This window comes from Vombatus ursinus, unplaced genomic scaffold (genome assembly GCF_900497805.2).
Source record: "Vombatus ursinus unplaced genomic scaffold, bare-nosed wombat genome assembly UNPS02014807.1, whole genome shotgun sequence".
In the NCBI taxonomy this organism is placed as follows: Eukaryota; Metazoa; Chordata; class Mammalia; order Diprotodontia; family Vombatidae; genus Vombatus; species Vombatus ursinus.
The window spans coordinates 36,653,277-36,674,188 of record NW_020954585.1 but is presented as its reverse complement, the minus strand read 5'-3'; the positions used below and the strand labels follow the sequence as shown (position 1 = coordinate 36,674,188).

At 35.0% G+C, this 20,912-nt stretch overlaps 1 protein-coding gene across 1 annotated transcript in view; it reads right to left on the bottom strand.

The window, feature by feature from the left end:
- SLC12A2 (solute carrier family 12 member 2) overlaps positions 1-20,912 on the bottom strand; it is a 122,708-nt gene that overhangs the window by 47,519 nt on the left and 54,277 nt on the right. The window contains exons 5-10 of the mRNA XM_027874885.1: positions 12,103-12,242; positions 10,292-10,402; positions 7,440-7,548; positions 5,465-5,592; positions 5,298-5,382; positions 2,409-2,560 (exon numbers count right to left, since the gene is read on the bottom strand). Of these exons, the coding sequence (XP_027730686.1) occupies positions 2,409-2,560; positions 5,298-5,382; positions 5,465-5,592; positions 7,440-7,548; positions 10,292-10,402; positions 12,103-12,242 (725 nt within the window). The remainder of the gene's footprint in view (positions 1-2,408; positions 2,561-5,297; positions 5,383-5,464; positions 5,593-7,439; positions 7,549-10,291; positions 10,403-12,102; positions 12,243-20,912) is intronic.

The following is a 20,912-nucleotide window of genomic DNA, read 5'->3' as shown; positions in this document are numbered from 1 at the left end:
TTTACCTAGTCTTGTGACTAGAAAAACAAACGATTATGTAATGCTTTAATATTTATACCACTCAATGAAGCAACAATTATTCTTAAATTGCTTGAAATCTTATAACAAACAAAAAAATCCAGTTCTGTGCTAGAGATATACAATGGAAGAATGTGATGAAAGCAAAATTACAGCTGTACTATTTGATCTCTATTAAATAAATGCTCTTTATAAACACAGTTCTGTAAAATGTATTTAACTCTGAAATTACTTGGGATTTATACTTAAGATAGGCATAGCCCAGAGGAATATGACTTAAGTTAATTACCATTCCTTAATTCTAGTCATTAATTTCCTCTCCAACAAAACTTTTTACCAAAATTTCTAACAAGTAATAATTAAGACTCACTATTTTTTTTTGTCTTTTTGGTAAGAGCTAGTAAGTGTCAAATGTCTGAGGCTGGATTTGAACGCAGGTCCTCCTAACTCCAAGGCTGGAGCTCTATCCACTGCGCCACCTAGTTGCCCCAAGACTCACTATCTTTTGGAGGAAATAACAAACACTGAGGAATAGAGCTGGACTACAGAGTATAGGAGGAGGAACAATATACAATAAGTCTGGAAAGATAGGTCGGAGCAAGTTTTTGAAGGTTTTAAAAAAGCACAGTGTAAAGAAGACTAGCCTTTGAGTCAAGAAGACCTGGGCTCAAATCCTGCTTTTGACCTACACTGGCTGCTTGACCAAATCTAAGTTCCCCCAGCAAGCCTGTAATACTCTAAATTATAGACCAGTTCTAGAGCTACTTGGAAGATGGAATTTCAGATTTGAGGTCTGGACCTTCTAAAACAATAAAACTTTATATGGGCACAGCTGATTAAAGAACATCACTGATTACCCAAAGTAAATTCAGAAGTAGCACTAATATTGGTAAATGACACAATTAGAACTAGGCAGGTACCTCATATTATCTACAGGAGAAAAAGCAGTTTGAGCAGTTATTAAAAAAAAAAACAACTCAAGGAGAGGTAGTCTAGATAAGTGAGTTTTCCAGACAACTGAAACATCAGTTTTTACCATCAGAATTAAAATTCTTTTAACTGTGTTCTATAGAAATCTCACTAAAACCTATAGCATGTTTCCCCTACCTTCTTAGAATATGCTAAACAGAATCTAAAATTTTCTTGAAGACTCAGAGTTATCAATGATCACTTATTCCTCTGGGCCATGATAACAGAATCCCCTCAGGGGCTTAAACGTACTTAAGCTGTTAGCATATAAATGCTCCAGATTGCTGAGATTTTATAATTAAACATCTGCTATGAACACACCTTTTCTACGCTCTACACTGCTTCCAACCTATTTTATTTTGTAGTCAACTACTTCCTTAGGTTGGTCATGGGTATTAGGGTAGGCATTTTGCCATTCAGAGAACCTTCTCTCCACTTTAACCAAGTTCAATCAATAAGCACTGGTAAAGAGCTTCTTACATGCCATGTACTATGCTAAAGATTAAAGGACAAAAACCAAAAAAGTAATATGTACATATAAAAATATGTATCTATCTGTATATATACACACACATATACATATTTTATCTATCTATAAAATACAAGGTAGAGGCAGTTAGATGGCTCAGTAGATAGAGTGCTGGACTTGGAGTCAGGAAGACCTGAGTTCAAATCTGGCCTCAGACATTTATTAGCTGTGTGACCCTGGGCAGGTCACTTAATCCTGTGTGCTTCAATTCTTCATCTGTAAAATGAGCTGGAGAAGGAAATGGCAAACCACTCTAGTATCTTTGCCAAAAAAAACCCCAACCAGGGTCATGTGGAGTTGGACACAACTAAAATGATTGAACAATAACAACAAAAGGTATTTCAGGAGAGAGAGGATTAGCAGTTCAGAGGGTTCTGGAAAAGGCTTCATGTAGAAAGCGGAACATGAGCTGTATCTTGAAGGAAATAAAAGGTATAGAGGTAGAACAGGGGAGGGAGTGCATTACAGGCACTGGGGACAGCCAACTTAAAGGGAGATGAAGTGTAATGTGTGAGGAACAGGAGGAAGGCTAGTTTGGGTGGAAGGATATTATATTGGGGCCAAGCTGTGAAGGGATTTAAAAGTCAAACAGAAGTTCCTATTTGATTCCAGTGGATTTTATTGAGTAGGGGAGGAATATCATCAGACCTGTACTTAAGAAAAATCAATTTGCTTACTGGGTGGAGGATAGACTGGAACGGGGAGAAATTTCAGGTAGGGAGGTAAATTAGTAGGCTCTGCAAAAGTCCAGGAAGGAGGCGGTAAGGGCCTGAACTAGGATGGTGATAGTATGAGTGGAGAGAAGGCGACTTACATGAAAAGTTGTAGTCCTTGTTTTTGTTAAACATTCCTAACTGTTCAACTATTACAGAAATATGAAGGCCACACTCACCTGGAAGTTATTCATCAAGCCATAGTTACAATCTGTGGTTTCACATGATGAAAAATCAAAATTTAATTTGCATGCTGCAGAAGAGCAGTTTGTTAGCTCCATGGTGATAGTGTCATTGATATTCCCAGTAGCATCCCGTACAACACAAGAACCTGAAGCATAAATAATACTTTGTATAAGAAATAGGTAATTTAGTTAATGTTCTTAATATACATATTTCTTAGGTGCCTACTAAGTGCAAGCGCAATACAAAGATAAAAAAGAATACCTGCCCCTCAAGAAGCTTAGATTCAAGTGAAATAATACAGTACGTACACAGATAAATACAAAGTGATCTTAGGAGGGAAAGACCATTAACAATGGGAAGGATCAGAGAAGATTTCACGGAACAAGTGGCACTTGAACCTAATTAAAGGAAGATTTCAGGTTTTATAAGCCTGGGTGACTGGGAGGATGGTAGTACCTTCAATAGTAATAACAAGTTAGGAAGAGGAGAGGGGTGGGGGGGTAAATGATGAATTTAAATTTTGGACCTCTTGAGTCTATGATGTCTATAGGACAACTAGTTTGAAGAAGTCAGTTGGAGATGGGAGTCTAAAAGTTAGGAGAGAGGTTAGGGCTGGCCAAGTAGAACAGAAAATCATCAGCATAGAGAAAAATTTGTTCAGTAATGATAGGGATGTAAGTTTCAAAGGGCTGATGAGTCTAAGTGATTGATAAGCAAGCATAGCCAATAAATACAGAATACCCTTTTTGGAAGTGAAGGGGAGGTGGAAAACAGAATGATATCCTGAAGGAGTGGCAGGATCTAGGGAAGGTCTTATTTTGTTAGAACTATCTTTGTAGTCCAAGGGAAAGTAAAGAGGCAGAAATTAAAGGTGCATGAGAGAGATGAAAAGACTGATAAAACAAGGTTACAGATGAGATGGGATTTTAAATGGGCTAAAAAAAGAGAGAATATATCCCCAACCTTCCCTGTCCCAAGAAAGCATATTTCTATCTATTACTGCTTCATCAGATTCTGACAACCAACTTGGAAGGTAAGTATCAAAGTGGAAAATGAGCTTCTATAGGAAATTGGAAATGGAAAACTCTGTGAATATCTTCTCCGTTACAAGAAGGGTTCAGTTAGTTGAAGTGGGAATATGAAGAAATTTGTGAAGTAAAAGCAAAAGACACCAATAAAACTTTTTCAAAATCCCTTTAGGAATTGTTCATAGCTCTGAAATTTTCTTATCAATCCTTTTAAAAAAGAGGTAGCATGGTATCATGGGAAAGTGTTGGGCTCAAGAGTCAGGGGAGGTCTGGGTTTGTGTCCTGCCTCCTTTACTTAGTTGAATTGTGGGATCACATCATTTAACCTCTTTAGGGTTTCACAATCCTCAAATGTGGGGTAGCTAGGTAGTGCAGTGGATAGAGCACCGGCCCTGAAGTCAGGAGGACTTGAGTTCAAATCCGGCCTCAGACCAAACACTTGACACTTACTAGATGTGTGACCCTGGACAAGTCCCGTAACCCCAATTGCCTAAAAAACAAACAAACAAAAACAACAACAAAAAAAACCAAAACACAATCCTCAAATGTTACCTGGAGATATAATAACTAGAGTGCCTACAGTATGTGTCACAGGTCCTCCTTTGTGAGAATCAGAGGAGAAAACAGATGTAAAACACACTGCAAACCTTAAAGGTACTAGATAAGTGTCAGATATTATTTTTGAGACACTGCTCTGAATTGGTCAGCCTAGCCATTTACTAGGGAGAAAATGATCATGCCCTGAGCTTTAATTGTAACCTCTTCATACCTGTGCTAGGCAGAAGGGAATTATGGTGAAAGTCAGATCCAGGCCATGAGTCAGAGGTTCTCCATACCTAGACTATACATTTGTTTCATCTGAAAATAATATTCCCCTTGCCACAGTCCTTTTAAGGGAAATATGACAAATCAAACATACAATTTTCTCTAAAAAAATTTTGTATTGCGACATTTACTATGTTATTGCTGTTACCTAAGAACACATAAGAGATGTGCTTGTTACTTCTAGTAGATCTAGACCACAGAATCTTAGACTTAGAGGTTGAAGAGACACAGAGATCACCTGGTCCAGTCACTTTATAGATGAGCAAACTGAAACCTAGTTAAGTAACGTGCCCCAAATCAAGAGGGAGAGCTAAGTTTCAGACCTAAGTCCTCTGACAAGTCTAGTGTTCCATGTAAAACTGTATACACACCAAAGCACAGAATCAGTATAACGTAATTTGGATGCTGGCCAAAAAAATCTGTATTTTAAGGAAAACTGAAGATACCAAAATTGAGATTTTAGGAAACTCTTAGCCTTTATTAATTAATTTGTGGAGAGATTCTTTGCTAAGATTTAATGAAACAGAATGTGATGATTTCAACAGATTTTCTAATAACTGCAACTATTTTATTAGGATTTTTCACATTCTTTTAATTTAAAAGGTTATTTATAGATAATAATGTTCAATTTCAAACTGTACTTTTACTGGATGACTTAAACTTTTAAATTAATCAAATTCTGAAAACTAGTTTCCTTCAAAGTTCAGATTGTGCCACCTCCTACATGAGGCTTTTCCAGATTATGTTGCTATTGCTAGTGTCCCCTTATCTGCACCCCCAACCCCCAATAACCTTATACTTAAAAATGTGTATGTATGTTGTCTTTCTCAGACTGTATAAATTGAAAAAAAAAAAAAAGATTGTTTCATTTTGTCTTCATATCCCAGTGATTAGCACAGTATCTTGCACACTACTTGGAGCTCAAATTGCTTGTTGATTAATTGATATGTATATCATGAATATAATCTACATTGTAAAATATAACAAGTTTTTGGATAAGTAATAAATTTAAAAATAAAGGCTTTTTACCTACAGATACTGCAATTCCTATGTAAACCAGAGTAGTAATTAAAATGGCTAACAGCGTTCCTTTGGGTATAGCTGATTGAGGATCCTGGAAAGAAACCAGATAAAATTATTACCAATAAAGGGAAAAAGTGCTGTTAATGTAATTGATATTCTAATTTGTGACTTACCGCAAGATCACCTGAAATATTTGCCCCTGCTAGAATACCAGTTGCAGCAGGGAAAAAGATAGCAAATACAGAAAAGAAAGTCTCCTCGTCTCGAAAATCTGGTCCAAAATTTTCTGTAAATATTTCACCTGTCAATGAACAAAGATTTTTCAGGTTGTACTGTGGAAGAATGTTGTAAAAGTTACATTAAGTTCATGATACACATGGGTTATAAATTCAGGAGAGATATGGTTCATGTCAGAATACAAAGTGGTGCCTTAATGACAAAACTGGATCATCCCAATAAAATAAATACAAATAGGACATTTCCTGTGTGGGAAAGGTGGCAGAAGGGGAAGAGCAGAGTTTAGAACCAGAAGGATAAGACAGATTTGGAGACTGCCCCATTTTGCACTGTGCCTCACTTCCAAGAGCTGCATGTACAATTTACCTAGTATTTGTCAATGGGCCAAATACATAAAAAGCAAAAATATATAATGTAGACTGCTGTACATACATGAAGAAAACCTTCACTGTGCGGTCAGGAAGAAAAAAAAAAGATACGCATTTCACAAAAAGATAGCTCTCAAGACAATGAAAAACAATGACCTAATCAGTACTATATTAACCTGAAATCAGACTTGCTCTGGGTCCTCTGGATCATACAGGTTTAATTCTCTGTGGAGTTCTTCTTCCTTCTGTCTTTCCTTGCTCCCTTCTAAACACAACTTTGTATTTGATTTTTTAAAGATTATGACCTCAAATCCAGGAGCCAGAATCTGAGAGTGATGTTTCAGAGGGAATGGGTTTGGAGCTATTTCAGCCCAACTAAACATTTTCTAAATAAAAAGTGAAACTACATATAACAGTGCAGTGTTACAAACAATACTGGTCCTTGGAAATCAGCTCCTTCTTTTCAATAAACAAGAAGGAAGCTGTCTTTATCAACCCTGTAGCCTGCAAAGCAAAAGTCAGACATCTTTTTGAAAAGAATACTGCCCTAATGGCATGGGTGTGGCTGTAGGTAAGATTACTACGGACAAGTCAAGAAATGGCTTGAATTAATGAAACATTCTTTTGCAAACTTCATGGGCTCATATATTAATAGCTGAAAGGGCCCTCAGAGTCCACTGAGTTCAAACCCCTCATTTTATAAATAAGGAAACTGAGGCACAGAAAAATTAAGTGACGAGTTCAGGGTTACACAGCCACACAGTCTGAAATAGTATTTGAACCAGGTTTTCCTGACTCTAAGTCCACATTACCTTCATATTGCTCTCACCTCACTGACTTCACTTATGGTTTTTTACTTTAACTGAAGGATAGCCATACTCATTGTCCCTTGTCAGATCTCTGGGGCTAATGGAAATGATCTTATTTTTTATTTCACATTTTTTGCAAATAGTTGTTAACATAAGAAATAGCAAGAGTTTAGCCATACCTCTGTAATCAGGTTATTGTAGGCAAAGATACAATTCAAATTTTGACATTTGGGAGGGGAATAGAACAAAATAAGAAATCTGGGAATACCACAAGAGAACAAATTGTATGAAAACTGAAGTTAGAGAAAAGCATCTACTATATTTAAAGGCTAAAAAAATGTTTTTACTTGCTTTCACAATGATTCAAAATATGTAGAAATATAAACCAAATTTTTTTTTTAAAAAATCATGTTATAACCAATTCAATACATAAGTGAAAATTCTATGAACATTTCTTCTTTTTCAAAAGCAAGAAAGGTGGGAAATGAAATTCTGAAGAGTTGCTACATATATCCTAAATTCTATCACTTTTTGATGATAAAAACGAGGAATGCTAAAAATAAAGATAACTAAGTCCTATGTTAGAGATCCAAAATGAGTTAAATCAATTAATATAAAACAAAATTACCTACCTCATTAACATGTTATCCAAATTCTTTAAAATATACTAGTAATTTTATCTTAAATTAGTATTTTGATACTTTCACTTTTAGGTTTTTTTTAAAAAAACTTACTTTTATAACTAAAAAAACCTTTAGGCTTCTTGCTTTCCAATGGGATAAATGTTCCTATGACAAAATCAATGATAGCTAGTAGTAATATCACCAAAAGAACGATCTGCGCCTGCAATTTAAAATATTATCATTAAAAAAACAGAATCAACGATCATTTTTGAATGCATAATTGATAATTTCAAGGTACCCAGAATTTTCTAAAATTAATTTCTGACTAAACAACATTCATGCAATATAACAGATAAGTGAAGTAAAAGTAGGTTCAAAGGATCACACAAAAGTATTAAATAAACTTCTAGTAAGAACATTTGCTTCTATTCTACATGTTTAACATTACTAGTAGAAAATAATTTAGCCAACTTGCTAAAGAACTTTCCTGCATGGTTTCCTACTTTCGGGATGTATATGCTTTCCACAAGTAAAAGTGCTGCAAACTCCAAACAATTCTGATATAGACTCCTTCACTATTCATTTTTGACCCTTTGCCATACATTCCTTCCATCTTCTACAAATAATAGTTCTGGCAAGGTGGGACCATGGGCACAAATGGTACACTATTTACAAATGGAATAGGAAAGAAAGTATGAGCAGTATAAAAGGTATTGGTGCCACAAGAAAAAAAAGGATGAAGTAGAAGGAAAGGGGAGGAGTTAAAGAGGGTGTTAAATAGGTAAGCCTCAGGAGAAGGCATTAGTATAAATTAATATGAAGACTTTCAGGGAAAGAGAAATATATTTAAGACTATCTTTCCTCTTTCTTGTTCATTTACACATTAATGTGAGGGGATGTTCATCAAAACATAAGGCAATCCGTGGGGACAGGAATCATTGCTTCTAGTAAAGTATGAAAAGAAGAATCAATGTTTATTGTTGAACTAGGAAATGAGTTCTTTGTTAATGGCTTTGCAGGTACTAAGAAACACAGTTTCTTTCAATTTCATTTGACATTTCCAAGCACATAAAAATAAAACTAGTCTTATCCTTCATTTAGTTTCTTTTAAACTGACTTCTGGCCTCACCACAATTTCACTCCTAGTACCTCCAATCCCCACTTCCTCCCCAACCATGAAACAAAGATGGGAGTAGCAGGGTCTTTGGTTTCAAAAATTCTGTAAGTGGTAGAAAATAATTATGGCTTGCTTTTCTAGCCTAGATATCAGGAGTGAATAATCAGCTTTTCTCCTCTATTATTTAAAATAACAATGTACACATTCATAAGAAATGTTATTTATCCATTGTCATTGACCTCAATATTTCTACCCAACACAATTTAGATGGAAAAACAGCGTGCAATTATTTTATTTAATTGGAACATATACTAATAGCTTATGGAAGACTGACACATTTCTTTACTGTTGGTGAAAACTATTATTATATATGCGATTTAATTTTTCCATTGAAAGCACAGATTCTAGAAAGTACAATTCAGGTTGGGACAGAGGAAGAAAGAAGAAATCTGAAGAAAAGAATATCTGGGTAAGTACATTGGATTGGTTAAATGTGGTAAGAAACAAGAATTTAGTGGGAAGCTTAATAAGAAGGGTGGGTTTTTGTAGCAAACAATTAGGAATTCTCCCAACCCCTGAAAAAAAACCAAAACACCACCACCACTTTGACAGTGCCATCAAAACACAAAGCAAGCAGGACTACAGATTCTGGAAAGAGCTAGGCTTAGATACTAGAATAAGGGGTGAAGCAGGTCTGCCTCACCAAAAAATAAAAACATTAAAAGCCAGATAATAAATGTGACTGATGAAATAAACCCAAATGGAAAAAAAGACTGGCCATCTTTAAGGCCGATGCTAGATAACCTGAGATTCACAGAAGGAATTTTTGCAAGCCAAATAGGGAAGAAGATACTTCCTTATTCAGGTGGCCAATTACAGCCATTAAAGTTTCAAAGAAGTAGCTATAAGGTTCTTGACAAATGATAATGGGAGGGATATTTAGGGGTCCAGATGAGAAATGCTTTACACAGGACAGGAGGTAAGATCCAGAACTGGATTGTAGGAAGGCCAAGAAAACTATAAGCCTCGCCACATGTAACCTATCTCAAGCTGAGAGCTTCAATAAGCTTAGACAGAATAAGGGCTGACTGACTCCAGGTGAGAACTACAAGAAAAGAACAGATTATCCAGTAGTGAGAACTAAAGCTCTTACTGCCTTTATTTACATTTGTATGTAAAACTGGAGTTTTAATGGCATTTTGTAAAATTAAGTCTATATATGATTTGTTCAGTGGTTGGTTATGGTACTAGAAATATCTTCTGGTCTAGACCTAGGATTTCACTGGTTTAGGGAACAAAAGGAGAGTAAAGTCCCTTTACCAATGAAGATGAACAACTCTTGTGCAATTTACAATCTTAGAAAATTGCCTGGGGGAACTGAGAGACTGACCACACAGCCAGTGTTACGTAAGACAAGACTGATCTAGGTCCTCCTGCATCTGAGGGAAATCCCTGCCTCTTGTGACGGTTCTGTGTTCATTAAAGAAGCAGCTGCAGGATAAAAAGAAATACAGAAAACCAAAGTCTATCCCATGGGGGAAATGGCTAAGGGAAACCCAGAACTAGAGAAGGGACTGTGTCAGAGGTTAGCAATAGTTAGAGGACTGCGAAGACACAAGCAGGGAGCCATAACCTAGCATGACAGAAACACTGTGGCACCACTCAAGGGTTCTGAGATACTTCTCACTCTTTGTATTCGTGCCAAATAAAAAAAGCAACCACATACAATAATTTGCCTTCAAAACACTAGAAGAAAAGTTACAAAAATAACAGATTCATTCCCGTCAACAACTTGTATCAATATTTTGCGTATTTATTTTTTGTATTTTCACATATAATTGCTTACTTTTGCTTCCCATTCCATTCCAGCTACTGAGATACCCAAAAGTAATACCACTGTAATGGCTCCAATAATTCTGATATCATTGATTTCATCCACCATAAGTATAGAATGCTCCTATAAAAAGATCATATATTCATTATGTAATGGTGGTATTTGTTTAATATTAAGATGAAAGATTGGCTAGAACAGAGGTTAAGTTATTTAAAGCTCAATGAAAAAACATATCAAGAATTTAACACAAAAAATAATCATAAAGCAAAATATGATTAGTGAAATGTCTAATGCTATATTAATCTCGCATGAGAAAAATCAAACTCTACTTTTTACACACCTCTAAGCACTGTATTTTTCATATCCAGAAGTCAAACCACAGTATTCCCATTTAAATCAGAATGCCTGGGGAACTGGATAATGTAGTCTCACACACACGCACACACACACAATTCAAGTGGTGTATATGTGTATGTGTGTGTGTATAAATATATGTACACACACACACACACACCACTGAGCCCCCCACAATAATACCACTTGAATTACCACTTTTCAAATAATGAAATAAAACACTCTCAACACTAAAACTATGGTGAACATGATTTAATCTTTCTTTGATGATTTTATGGGTTGAACATAAATTCCTGGTATTCATTCGCTTGTCATTACTCACTTTCATGTAAGTTAAATGGTGAGTTGTAAAAATGAATAATTTTGAAAGATTTAAGAACTCTGATAAATGCAATGAATAGCTATGATTCCAGAGGATCAGTGATAAAGAATGCTACTCAACTCTTAACAGAGAAGTAATAAAAATAAACATGCAGAAAGAGGCACGGTTTTGGGCATAGCCAAAAAGCTAATATGTTTTGTATGACTACAAGTAAGTTGCAAAAGTTTTGTTTTGTTTCCCTGGAGGGGAGGAGGTAGAGTGGGATGGGAGAGAGATAAAATAAATTCTTGTTCTTTGAAAAAAAAAAATTTAATTTAAAAAGCTGAATGCTGAAAACATGGTTATTATAACTTTCTAGTTAGATTGCAAATAAATAGGAATTTATTATAAATAATAATTGAAAAAGAAGTATATTCATAAATAGAAAAATGGCCAGCATGAGGAGATATTGCTATGCTAGCATTTTATCTATAATAGAATAAGGATTAATAATATTTTCAGCCTTTCTGAAGTTGTAATGTTCTCCTTTTTTTTTGACACAAGAAGTGAGATGATTTGTTAAATTAAGAAAACTGAGTATTAAAATCTAAAAGCAATGTTACGCTATCACTTAAAATAATTAGACATTCTTTGGGATATCATAAAAACCAGTGTTAATATCTGCTATTACAAAATAACAAAAACTTTAAATATAACAAGCAATAAACTAATTTAGGATTATAGTTACAATAGGCAACTGGAAAAGCTATACAGGTTTATCATCATTATAACTAACCTTTACATAGTGCTTTAAGATTTATGAAGCTCTTTATACATGTTTTCTCCTTTGATCCCCACAACCCAGTGAGATAGGTGCTATTATTATTCCCATTCTACAGGTAAGAAAACTGAGGCAGAAAGCGGTTAAAAGTGATTTGCTCAGGATGACACAGTTACTAAACGTCTGAGGCAGGATTCTACCTCAGGTCTTACTGACTCCAATGGTCTCCATCCATTTTGCTATCTAGTTGCCTTCTGCTTGGAAGTTCAAAGTTTACATTTTGAAAATTTTAGACTGGATATTAGATCTACTATTCTATTTAACATATGTATTTGATATAAATAAGAACAAAGTCACAACCAAAGAAACAAACTGGAACCAAATTACCTTAAGTAACTCTACAACTGTTTCTGCAAATCCAACCACATACATAGCCACTGCAACGGCATTAGCAAAAGCAAAGATTAGTCCTATTGCACCACCAAATTCTGGTCCTAGACTTCGAGATATTAAATAGTATGCTCCTCCTAAAGAGAGAGAAAGAGAAAAAAAAATAATCAAGTTAGAATGAATGAAAGCAAGTTTACATTTACATAGCACTTTGCGGTTTCCAAAAGTTTTACAACAGAACGCACATTGTACATATTAGTAGCAATTTTAATAAGTGGTTGTTGAATTAAATGCTTGCTGAAATATATCCCACTATGTAGCAGGGATTATAAGTATTATTATAATTCCCATCTTAAATACAGGACTCAGAAGTGATGATCACACAACTAACAAGTAGCACAGATTTGAGGTCTTTATCCTTTGGGGAAACATTTATTCAGAGAGAGAGAATATGTAATTTCTTTTATAATAAATTTAAGTAACTAACAATTTTTATAGCCAAGAATTTCTCCCCATACTCAATATAAAACTGTCCTGCTGAAATTAATTTCTTAATTCCTCTTATATTATCCTTGGTAAAAAGAAAAAGGAGCCAATTAAGATTCTTTAAATTATATCCCTTCACTAAGCTTATAGACACACAAAGTAATCTTTAACTTACTCATCAACAAATAACTAATTTTTAAATCTTATTTTGAGTCTTGGACAACCAGCATGTTTGTTATTCGGCTTCTTGAAAGTTATATCTCCTGTTCAATTATAATTTATAGGGTATTTTTAGTTAATTTGACAACAAAATAGTAACAAAAGTAAAAACAAACAAACCCCACTGCATCTTTTTTTTTTTACATGGTAGCACCTTATATGAGAAGTGCTATTTGGCTGTTTTATTTTCATTAAGCACCTTCAAAATGACAAAATGGCTTCTGTTGTTTTTTTCCTGCCCATTCATTATTAGTTTCTATTTTTATTTCTTAAGGAAAATCATCACCTGAGTGACTAAGCTTCTCCTGTGTAACACTTGGCAAAAATCAGTAGGTATTTTGAAGTCTACAATTCCTTAAAGCTTAGTCATGAAATAAAGCTTTCCTGTGCAAATTAGTGCAGTGCTAGTCTAAAGACAGAAAATTAAGCATATTATTTACAGCCACATGCAATATAGGTCAAGGAGATTACTGGATAAATATCTTCATTATAAAAATTATTCAAATGTTTTATTTGTTATATTTTCTCAGTACTCCAATGTAATTATTATGGGTTTCATCATCAAGATTTAAGGCATTCAGCAAATAAAAATAGCAAGGCAATACTATAGAAAAAAAAAATCACTGTGTACACTGGCCTACAGCCATTTGCCATGGCCCACGTCCACACACTGGTCTACCTACCAGCCATAAGATGCATGACAGCTTTATTTAAAATGTTTGGATTCCAATGGAACGCTCTATACCCAGGCTAACCAGTACGTATAGAGAGGAGTAGGTGTGATGAAGTACCCTGTTTATAAAAGTAGAAGTACTAAATGGAGACAAGCAAAGCTCTGATGAATGCAGAGGTATTGTAGAAATAAATCAACTGGCTTGACATTAGATTATATATAAGATAAAACATCAGGCTAGTTGTAAATTTGGGCTTGTAACAGGGTTTTTTCCTTTGTTAACTTTTAGATATTTATTCACAACATGAAAAATAGTGGCATGTGCAAGGGGATTATTATTGTGTCCCAATTCAATGTATATATCATTCTTGTTTTTCTGTGTTTATCACAACTTTTACTTGAGCTTGTAATGCACTTGGTAGAATAATTGTAATTACCTCTAACATAGTGATTACAATCTAAAAAGGGGAAAGGGAGAGAAAAACATAGTAACACCGAAGTGAATTAAATAGGAAAAGAATTGATTTAATATTTTTTCTTAGTGTTTTAAAAATAGCAAATATAATACATAGTAATACCTAACATTTATATAGCACTTTGAAATTATAAAGCATTTAATTACATTATCTCATTTGGTCCTTTTAATAACTCTGTGAGGTAGGTGCTACAGGCATAACCCCCATCTTTTTTTTTCGGTGAGGCAACTGGGTTAAATAACTTGCCCAGAGTCACACAGCTAGTAAGTGTTGGGTGTCTGAGGCCGGATTTTTGCTCAGGTCCTCTTGACTCTAGGGCTGGTGCTCTATCCACTGTGCCACCTAGCTGCCCCCATATGCTCCATTTTACAGATGAAGAAACTGTGGCTCAGAGGTGACTTGCCCAGGTGACAGTGGAATTCAAACGCAGTGTCTTGTGATTCCAAATCCAGCCCTTTTTTCTGTGACGTCCCATCGTCTCTTTCTAATTAAAAGCCCTGAACCTGGCACCAGAAGACTGAGCATTGTACTGCTATGCAGCTGGGTGACCTTGAAAGTGATTTAGCCCTTCTAAATCTCAGTCTTTCTAACCATCCTTTGTGAGTGACACAAACCATCTGGTTTGTAGTCAGACAGCTTGGGTTACATTCTGGCTCTGGCTCTGCCTCTTCCTACACTTTGGACTTTGGGCACAACAATTTATCTCTCTAGGGCCTCCTTCTCTGTAAAAAGGGATAGGGCTGAGCTACACTAAGTCCCTTTCAGCTCTAAATCTATGATCCTAATGTCTACCCTCCAGAATTCTTTTAAGAATAAAATGAACATATGTCTAAAAGCATTTTATAACTCAAGCACCATAAGCTGCGAGGATCATACAAATCAAAGGTAGTATAGATCACAGAGCCATCTGACTGGCCCAAGGTCACATAGGTAGTCAGTACTGGAAATAGGATTTGAGCCCGGATCCTAGGACTCCAGACCCAGCACTCTTTTGACTGTTTCATGCTGTCTCTCAACATGGATTAAAATCTGAAAAACTCAAGTAGGGGAGTAGGAGGAAACTGAATCACTAAAAATGAAAGGTGATGAAAAGATTTCACACTTAAGCAAACTATTCATATATATAGATATATATACATATATGTATGTATATGCACATATGCATATGCAGTACATGAAAATTAGTGAAGCTCTGCATACCAAAGCAGCCCTTGATACTATCTTTTCTGTTATTCCAAAATTTATTCTATGATATTTGGTACAGACAGTATAAGCTTGAAAATCATTATTATTCTATTTTCTAAACTAAAATTTTAAAGTAGTACCCAAGAAAACCACAGCAAAAATAAAAATGGAAAACTATTTGCGAGGGGAGGATGAGGGGTTGGTGGAGCACAGAAATAGGTTTGTGGCTTTCTAAAATAACTCTGATAATTTAACTAGTTCACCATGGAGTAAAATAGCAAGTAGCAGCGCTGTCCAACACATCACTTCTTTACTCTTCTTTTTCCTTGGTAAGCAGCATGCAACTCCATGTAAAAACAAAGCAGCATCAGGAGTGGGTTGGCATGACACACTGAAATTATTTCAAACTGAAAATGGCAGATTCATCCTGTAATTGTTTTTTCTACCACTCTCTTTACTCCTCCATAATTCTAAGAACTGTAATTATTTTTGAAAGTTGAAATGGGTGGCCTGGTTGAAAACTTGTGCTACTGTTAGGCTTCATTAACAAAATTAATTTCATTAAATTCTCTTGCTTGTTCCTACAATGCTTAAAAGTAATAGCCTTTTTCTTACCCATGTGATTCCTTTTTCTATCTGGACTGCTCATCCTTCCTCACTATATTCTTCTGTATATTTATTATATATTGGGATTTAACAAGTAATGAAATTAAATGAAGAATGTCCCTCATGTGTGTTAAAAATCATATAATATTCCTTGCAAGATGTAACATAACTTGGTTCAATAACCTTCTGATTATTAATAGCAAGTAAAACGTATAAAATGAGGAGATGCATTTTCCAAAGCGTCAGTGTCTTGGTTTATGTTCAATCTAGACTCCAAAGGGAAGAGAGATGGTGATGTTTTCCCAGTGCTGTGAAGATGACACTGCTGATTTCAACAAGCCTCAGAACACTGCAGAGTTCCCTAAATTTTAAGATCTATAACTAAGTTTGTCATAACTATACCTAACGATAAACTCAGGGGAAAGGAGTTGATGAAAAATGAAAAATGTCTATTGTGAAGACTATACTTTGCAGATGAATGGATAACTCTTAAAATCACCTGTCTGGCATTGCATTCAAAGCTCTTTACAACCTGGCACTTTCCTACTTTTTGAATCTTCTTACACCTAACTCCTCCTCCCTAAATCCATAAATCTATGCAGTGAATCTGGCCTCTTTAATGTTCCTGTTTCCAGACTCTGGGCATTTTCACTGCCTGGTACCCCTTCTTGGAAAACTCTTCCTCTTCATTTTTGCTTCCTGGCTTTCCTGGCTTCCTTCAAGTTCCAGGTAAAATCCCATCTTCTACAAGAAACCTTTCTTGATTCCCCTTGATGTTAGTGCCTTCCCTCTACTGATTATTTCCATTTCATCACGTACATAGTTTTTGTACATAATTCTTTTCATGCTGTCTCCACCATTAGATTGTGAGCTTCTTGATAAAAGGGACTGTGTTTTGCCTTTCTTTGCATCCCTGGTGATTAGTACAGTTCCTGGTATGCAGAAGACACTTAATAATACTAAGTAAATAAAGTCTATTCATCAAAATACATAACTAGGGCAGATATTTCTTAGAAAATGCCATGAAGAAACAGCATCTTAAGCTAGGCCTTTTCAGTATTTGTAGGATTTCAATACATAGATATTTGCAGAAGGAGGACAGGGAAAAGAGAGAAGAGGGACAGCTACAAAGTCTATTTGAAGCCAGGAGAGAGATTCTGAATTTTACTCTACAGGCAATGTTAAGAAAACAGTCACTCACTTCTTGAAGATTAATCTGTTACTGTGTAGGTGACGTGGAGGCAGGGGGCAACTAGTTGAAACACTACTAAAATAATCTTAATAATAACAATTAGCATGTATATAATGCTTTGAGTTTTGCAAAGTGCTTTACAAATATCTCATTTGATGCTTACAACAACACTGGGAGGTAGATAACTATTAGGGGTGAGAAAACTGAGACAGACAGCTTTTGTTAAGTAACCTGCCCAAAGGTACCCAGGTAGTCAGCAAGCGAGGTTGGATTTGAACTTAGGTCTTCCTGACTATAGGCCCAGCACTCTATCTACTGTGATACCTAGCTGCCCTGTACACTTGTATGACCAGTATACTTCTGCAACAGTAGTGAAAATCTCATCAAGGATGGTGTCAGTGAGAATGGTAAGGAGAGATTCATGTGGGAATGATATTACAGATTTGTCAAATGTCTCAATGATTCAATATGCAAATCAAAGATAGAAGGGTCTGAATTTTATTATCAGAAAGGACAATATGGAACTTAGATTTAAAACTTGAATAACTAGAAGAATAATGTAACATTGACAGAAATAGCTGGTATTTACACAAGTTTTATGGTTTATGATGCACTTTAAATAACTGATCTTATTTAAATATCACAAAAGCTTTATAAGGTAGGCAGTCCAAATATAATCATTCCCATTTTCAGTAGTGAAAATAGGGAACTGCAGGCCCCTTACCATCATCCCTCAGCAATCTTAAGACAGCAAAGTCAGAAGGATCCAGAACTATTTTGGGGGTGAGGTAGAACTAAGACAAATTCTTTTATTGTTTGAAGAGCAGATAGAAATTTGAAGAGCAGTTGGGAATGGGAGTTTTACATCTTGGGAGAGAGGGTCAGGGCTAGAGATTTAATAGTCACTTGAAGTCAAAGGAATGGATAGTATCTTAAGTGAGACTTCAGAGGAAAAAAAGAGGTCAAAGAATAGAGGCTTTGAAGAAGACCCATATTTAAGAAGTAGAGAAAACCAACCAGCAGATCAGAGATATGAACATACTTGGTCACAAAGCTTTCCTAAAAACAAAATTAACTCTCTTTTTAGGACTACTAAAATACAAAGGGTATAAATGTCATTAATACCACAAATTTTTATAAAAAGAATATTTAGATAGCACTTACGGTTTAAAAAGGATTTTTACTGACACCATTTCATTTTATCTTCACCACAATCCTTAAGGCAAAAACTTAGTTATACCCATTTTACAGATGGGAAAGCAGGTTAAAAGACTAGCCCATGGTCACAGAGCAAACAAATGTTAAAAAAAAATGATGTGAATGCAAATGGCTCCAGATTACATATACATTCAATTCTGTACTGAACCACTGAATATGAAATGAGCAAGCATGTCCAATTAAGGAGATGAGTGAAAATGAAACTATACTATCAGGCCTAGAAGTAGTGGATATTTCTAAGCACAGTATAAATGTAACACTAATTTTATTGGGGCCTAGGTATTTTAAGTTAATTTTTAAAATAAGATAGCAGTTTCTGTATTTTTTTCTCTAATAAGCTTGTCATTCCCCCAATAAGCATAATATGAAAATGAAAGAAAATTGAAATTTCCTCTATTTATTCAGCAAAAATTGCTTTCTAAACTGTGTGAAAAGGTCTCTGTGAAAAGGTCTTTCTAAACTATGTGAAAATATTTTTAGAAGATGGTTTAATTTGAGCATTTTAGTTTATGGAAGTTTCCTGTTCATAGAGTCTCTCCAAAACATCCAAGTTTTATGGCATTATTAAAGAAGACAATTTTTAAGCACTTTCCATATGAGATACATAGTAATAATGAGGTTAACAGTTCATATATTGGGGGGGATGCAGCTGTGGAATAAGAGTTCAAGGAAATATAAACAGAACAATAATTACAGCTACATTCTCCAACTCCTCCCAATCAAGCCAAAATGTCTAATAAGGGACATTTCTTTTTCAAAGCCTTGTTAAAACCACTCCCCAATAATCCCAGCTCTGACTCAAAGCAAATCAATTCAACAAATATTTTATTAGGTGCATATTATGTTCAAAATGTTATTTATACTAGGCACTGGAGATACAAAGAAGTAACAAGAGGAAAAATAACTATGTCCAACCTTGAGGTTATGATTAGTGAAACTCGCCATTTGAGGTGAAAGTTCTTGGGACTGTAACTAATATTGTTTTGGGTTTTGAATTCAGGTACAGCTGTTTGATGGATCATTAAGTCCATAATCCACCATTCCTGAGAAATGCCACAAGCTGCTCAGAGAGGATGTGATCCTGAACTGTTACAGGTGGAGGTCTGTATTTGGTAAAAAGCCAAGAGGACAACCTTGGCATAGCCTAAGGTAAGCCTCTTCTGGCTCAGTCTCCCCAAAGTGTTACTTCCTTTTGAACAGGAATGGAACCCACCTGGCTATGACGTGGAATTGTTATTGCACAATTGTTACTGTGACTCTTACTTGAAGTCAAACAGAGCTAAGATTGATGCTAGTATAATCATGTCCCTGCCTTTTCCTTTTATAGCAAACTTCTATAATCTGAGCAAGTGGTCAATACAAGTTATGAGCACAATGAAAGTATGTAAGATCTTACTGTTTTCAGTCTGAATGTATAGTCATTCCATAGCCCCAAAACTTGGTAAATTAAGAGTCGGGCTTATCATCTGCCTGCTGTTTACATAGTCATGTGTAAGATTAATCCTTGAGATAGCTCATTCTTTCTGAATAATATGGGAATAACTGGAAAAAGGTAAAAGAAATTTGTGAAACAAAAGATATAAACACAATGTTATATCATCCTCTGGACTAAGGCTGGGATGCATCTGAGCAACTATAATAAAATTCATGTGTATAAGATCTGAGTTATTCAACCCACAGGAATAGTCCTTTCTGTATTCTAAACAACTTAGTACACGAGGATTTGGCCTAATCATCTGCCTGTCATTATATGTGTGTATAAAATATTTGTATATCTGCATAAAATAAGGTCCTTAAATGTTTCAAAATGATGTAAAAATAACTGGGTATTAATACAACTGTTTATGGAACCTAGCTGTTTATTCTATTAATTTCTGAAACATCTTCAGTTTGTTTTGAAGAAGAGAATTTTAGTGTAATCAGTCTTCTTAGAGGGGAGTAACTTATGGAATTTTTTGTGTACATCAATGAAAAGTCAATTTTATTCAAGTTTATTACTAATATGAAAATAATACCTATTTGTGAAGCATGTCCTGGAGTACAAACATGTTCTGTTATAAATAACATTTAATATGCATTGTTCTGAACTTGATTACTTGAGTGTCATCCCATCTTTTGCTATAATTGATGTTAACTTGGTGACTTTCATGTGATTTCATCTGTGTATCATAGATCATCCTGTAAAAAGTGTTCTATAACCTATGTTTTTATGTGACGGTTAAAATTCTTGTCTGTCTCTGTTCTTTCTCAAGGAGTGGGGGGAAGAAAGAGTGATATTAGATAATTAAATTAGATCAAAATTAATTTAAATTAATTGGTGTTTACATTAGGAGTTCTAAAATAATTATCAGTTACCTGATAAATATTATGAAGTTGGAAAAAAAGATCTGAGTAAATACTTTGAGGAACAAGATCAAATGAATATATATGTAATTTGGAAGGTTTTGAGTGTTTTGCCTTCTGAGGTATTTAAAATGTTTAGAGGGTATTTGGATGTCTTACACATATCAATGTATCAGCAACCCTTTAGCTTGTTGTGAACAGTGTCTAATGCAGAAATGGCATGGGGTATTTGCAACCTAAATTCTCTAAAGTTTCAGGTAAACTCTGGCTTCCTACTTTTGGTATTCTCCCTTTTAGTTCTGTTAATGATTAAATTAGAAGTACAAGGTTTGAGTTGGTTTTCACAACATGAACTTGGTATTGGAGGAGTAAATTTTGAGAGTTTGTACCGACTTTCATTGAGATCTAT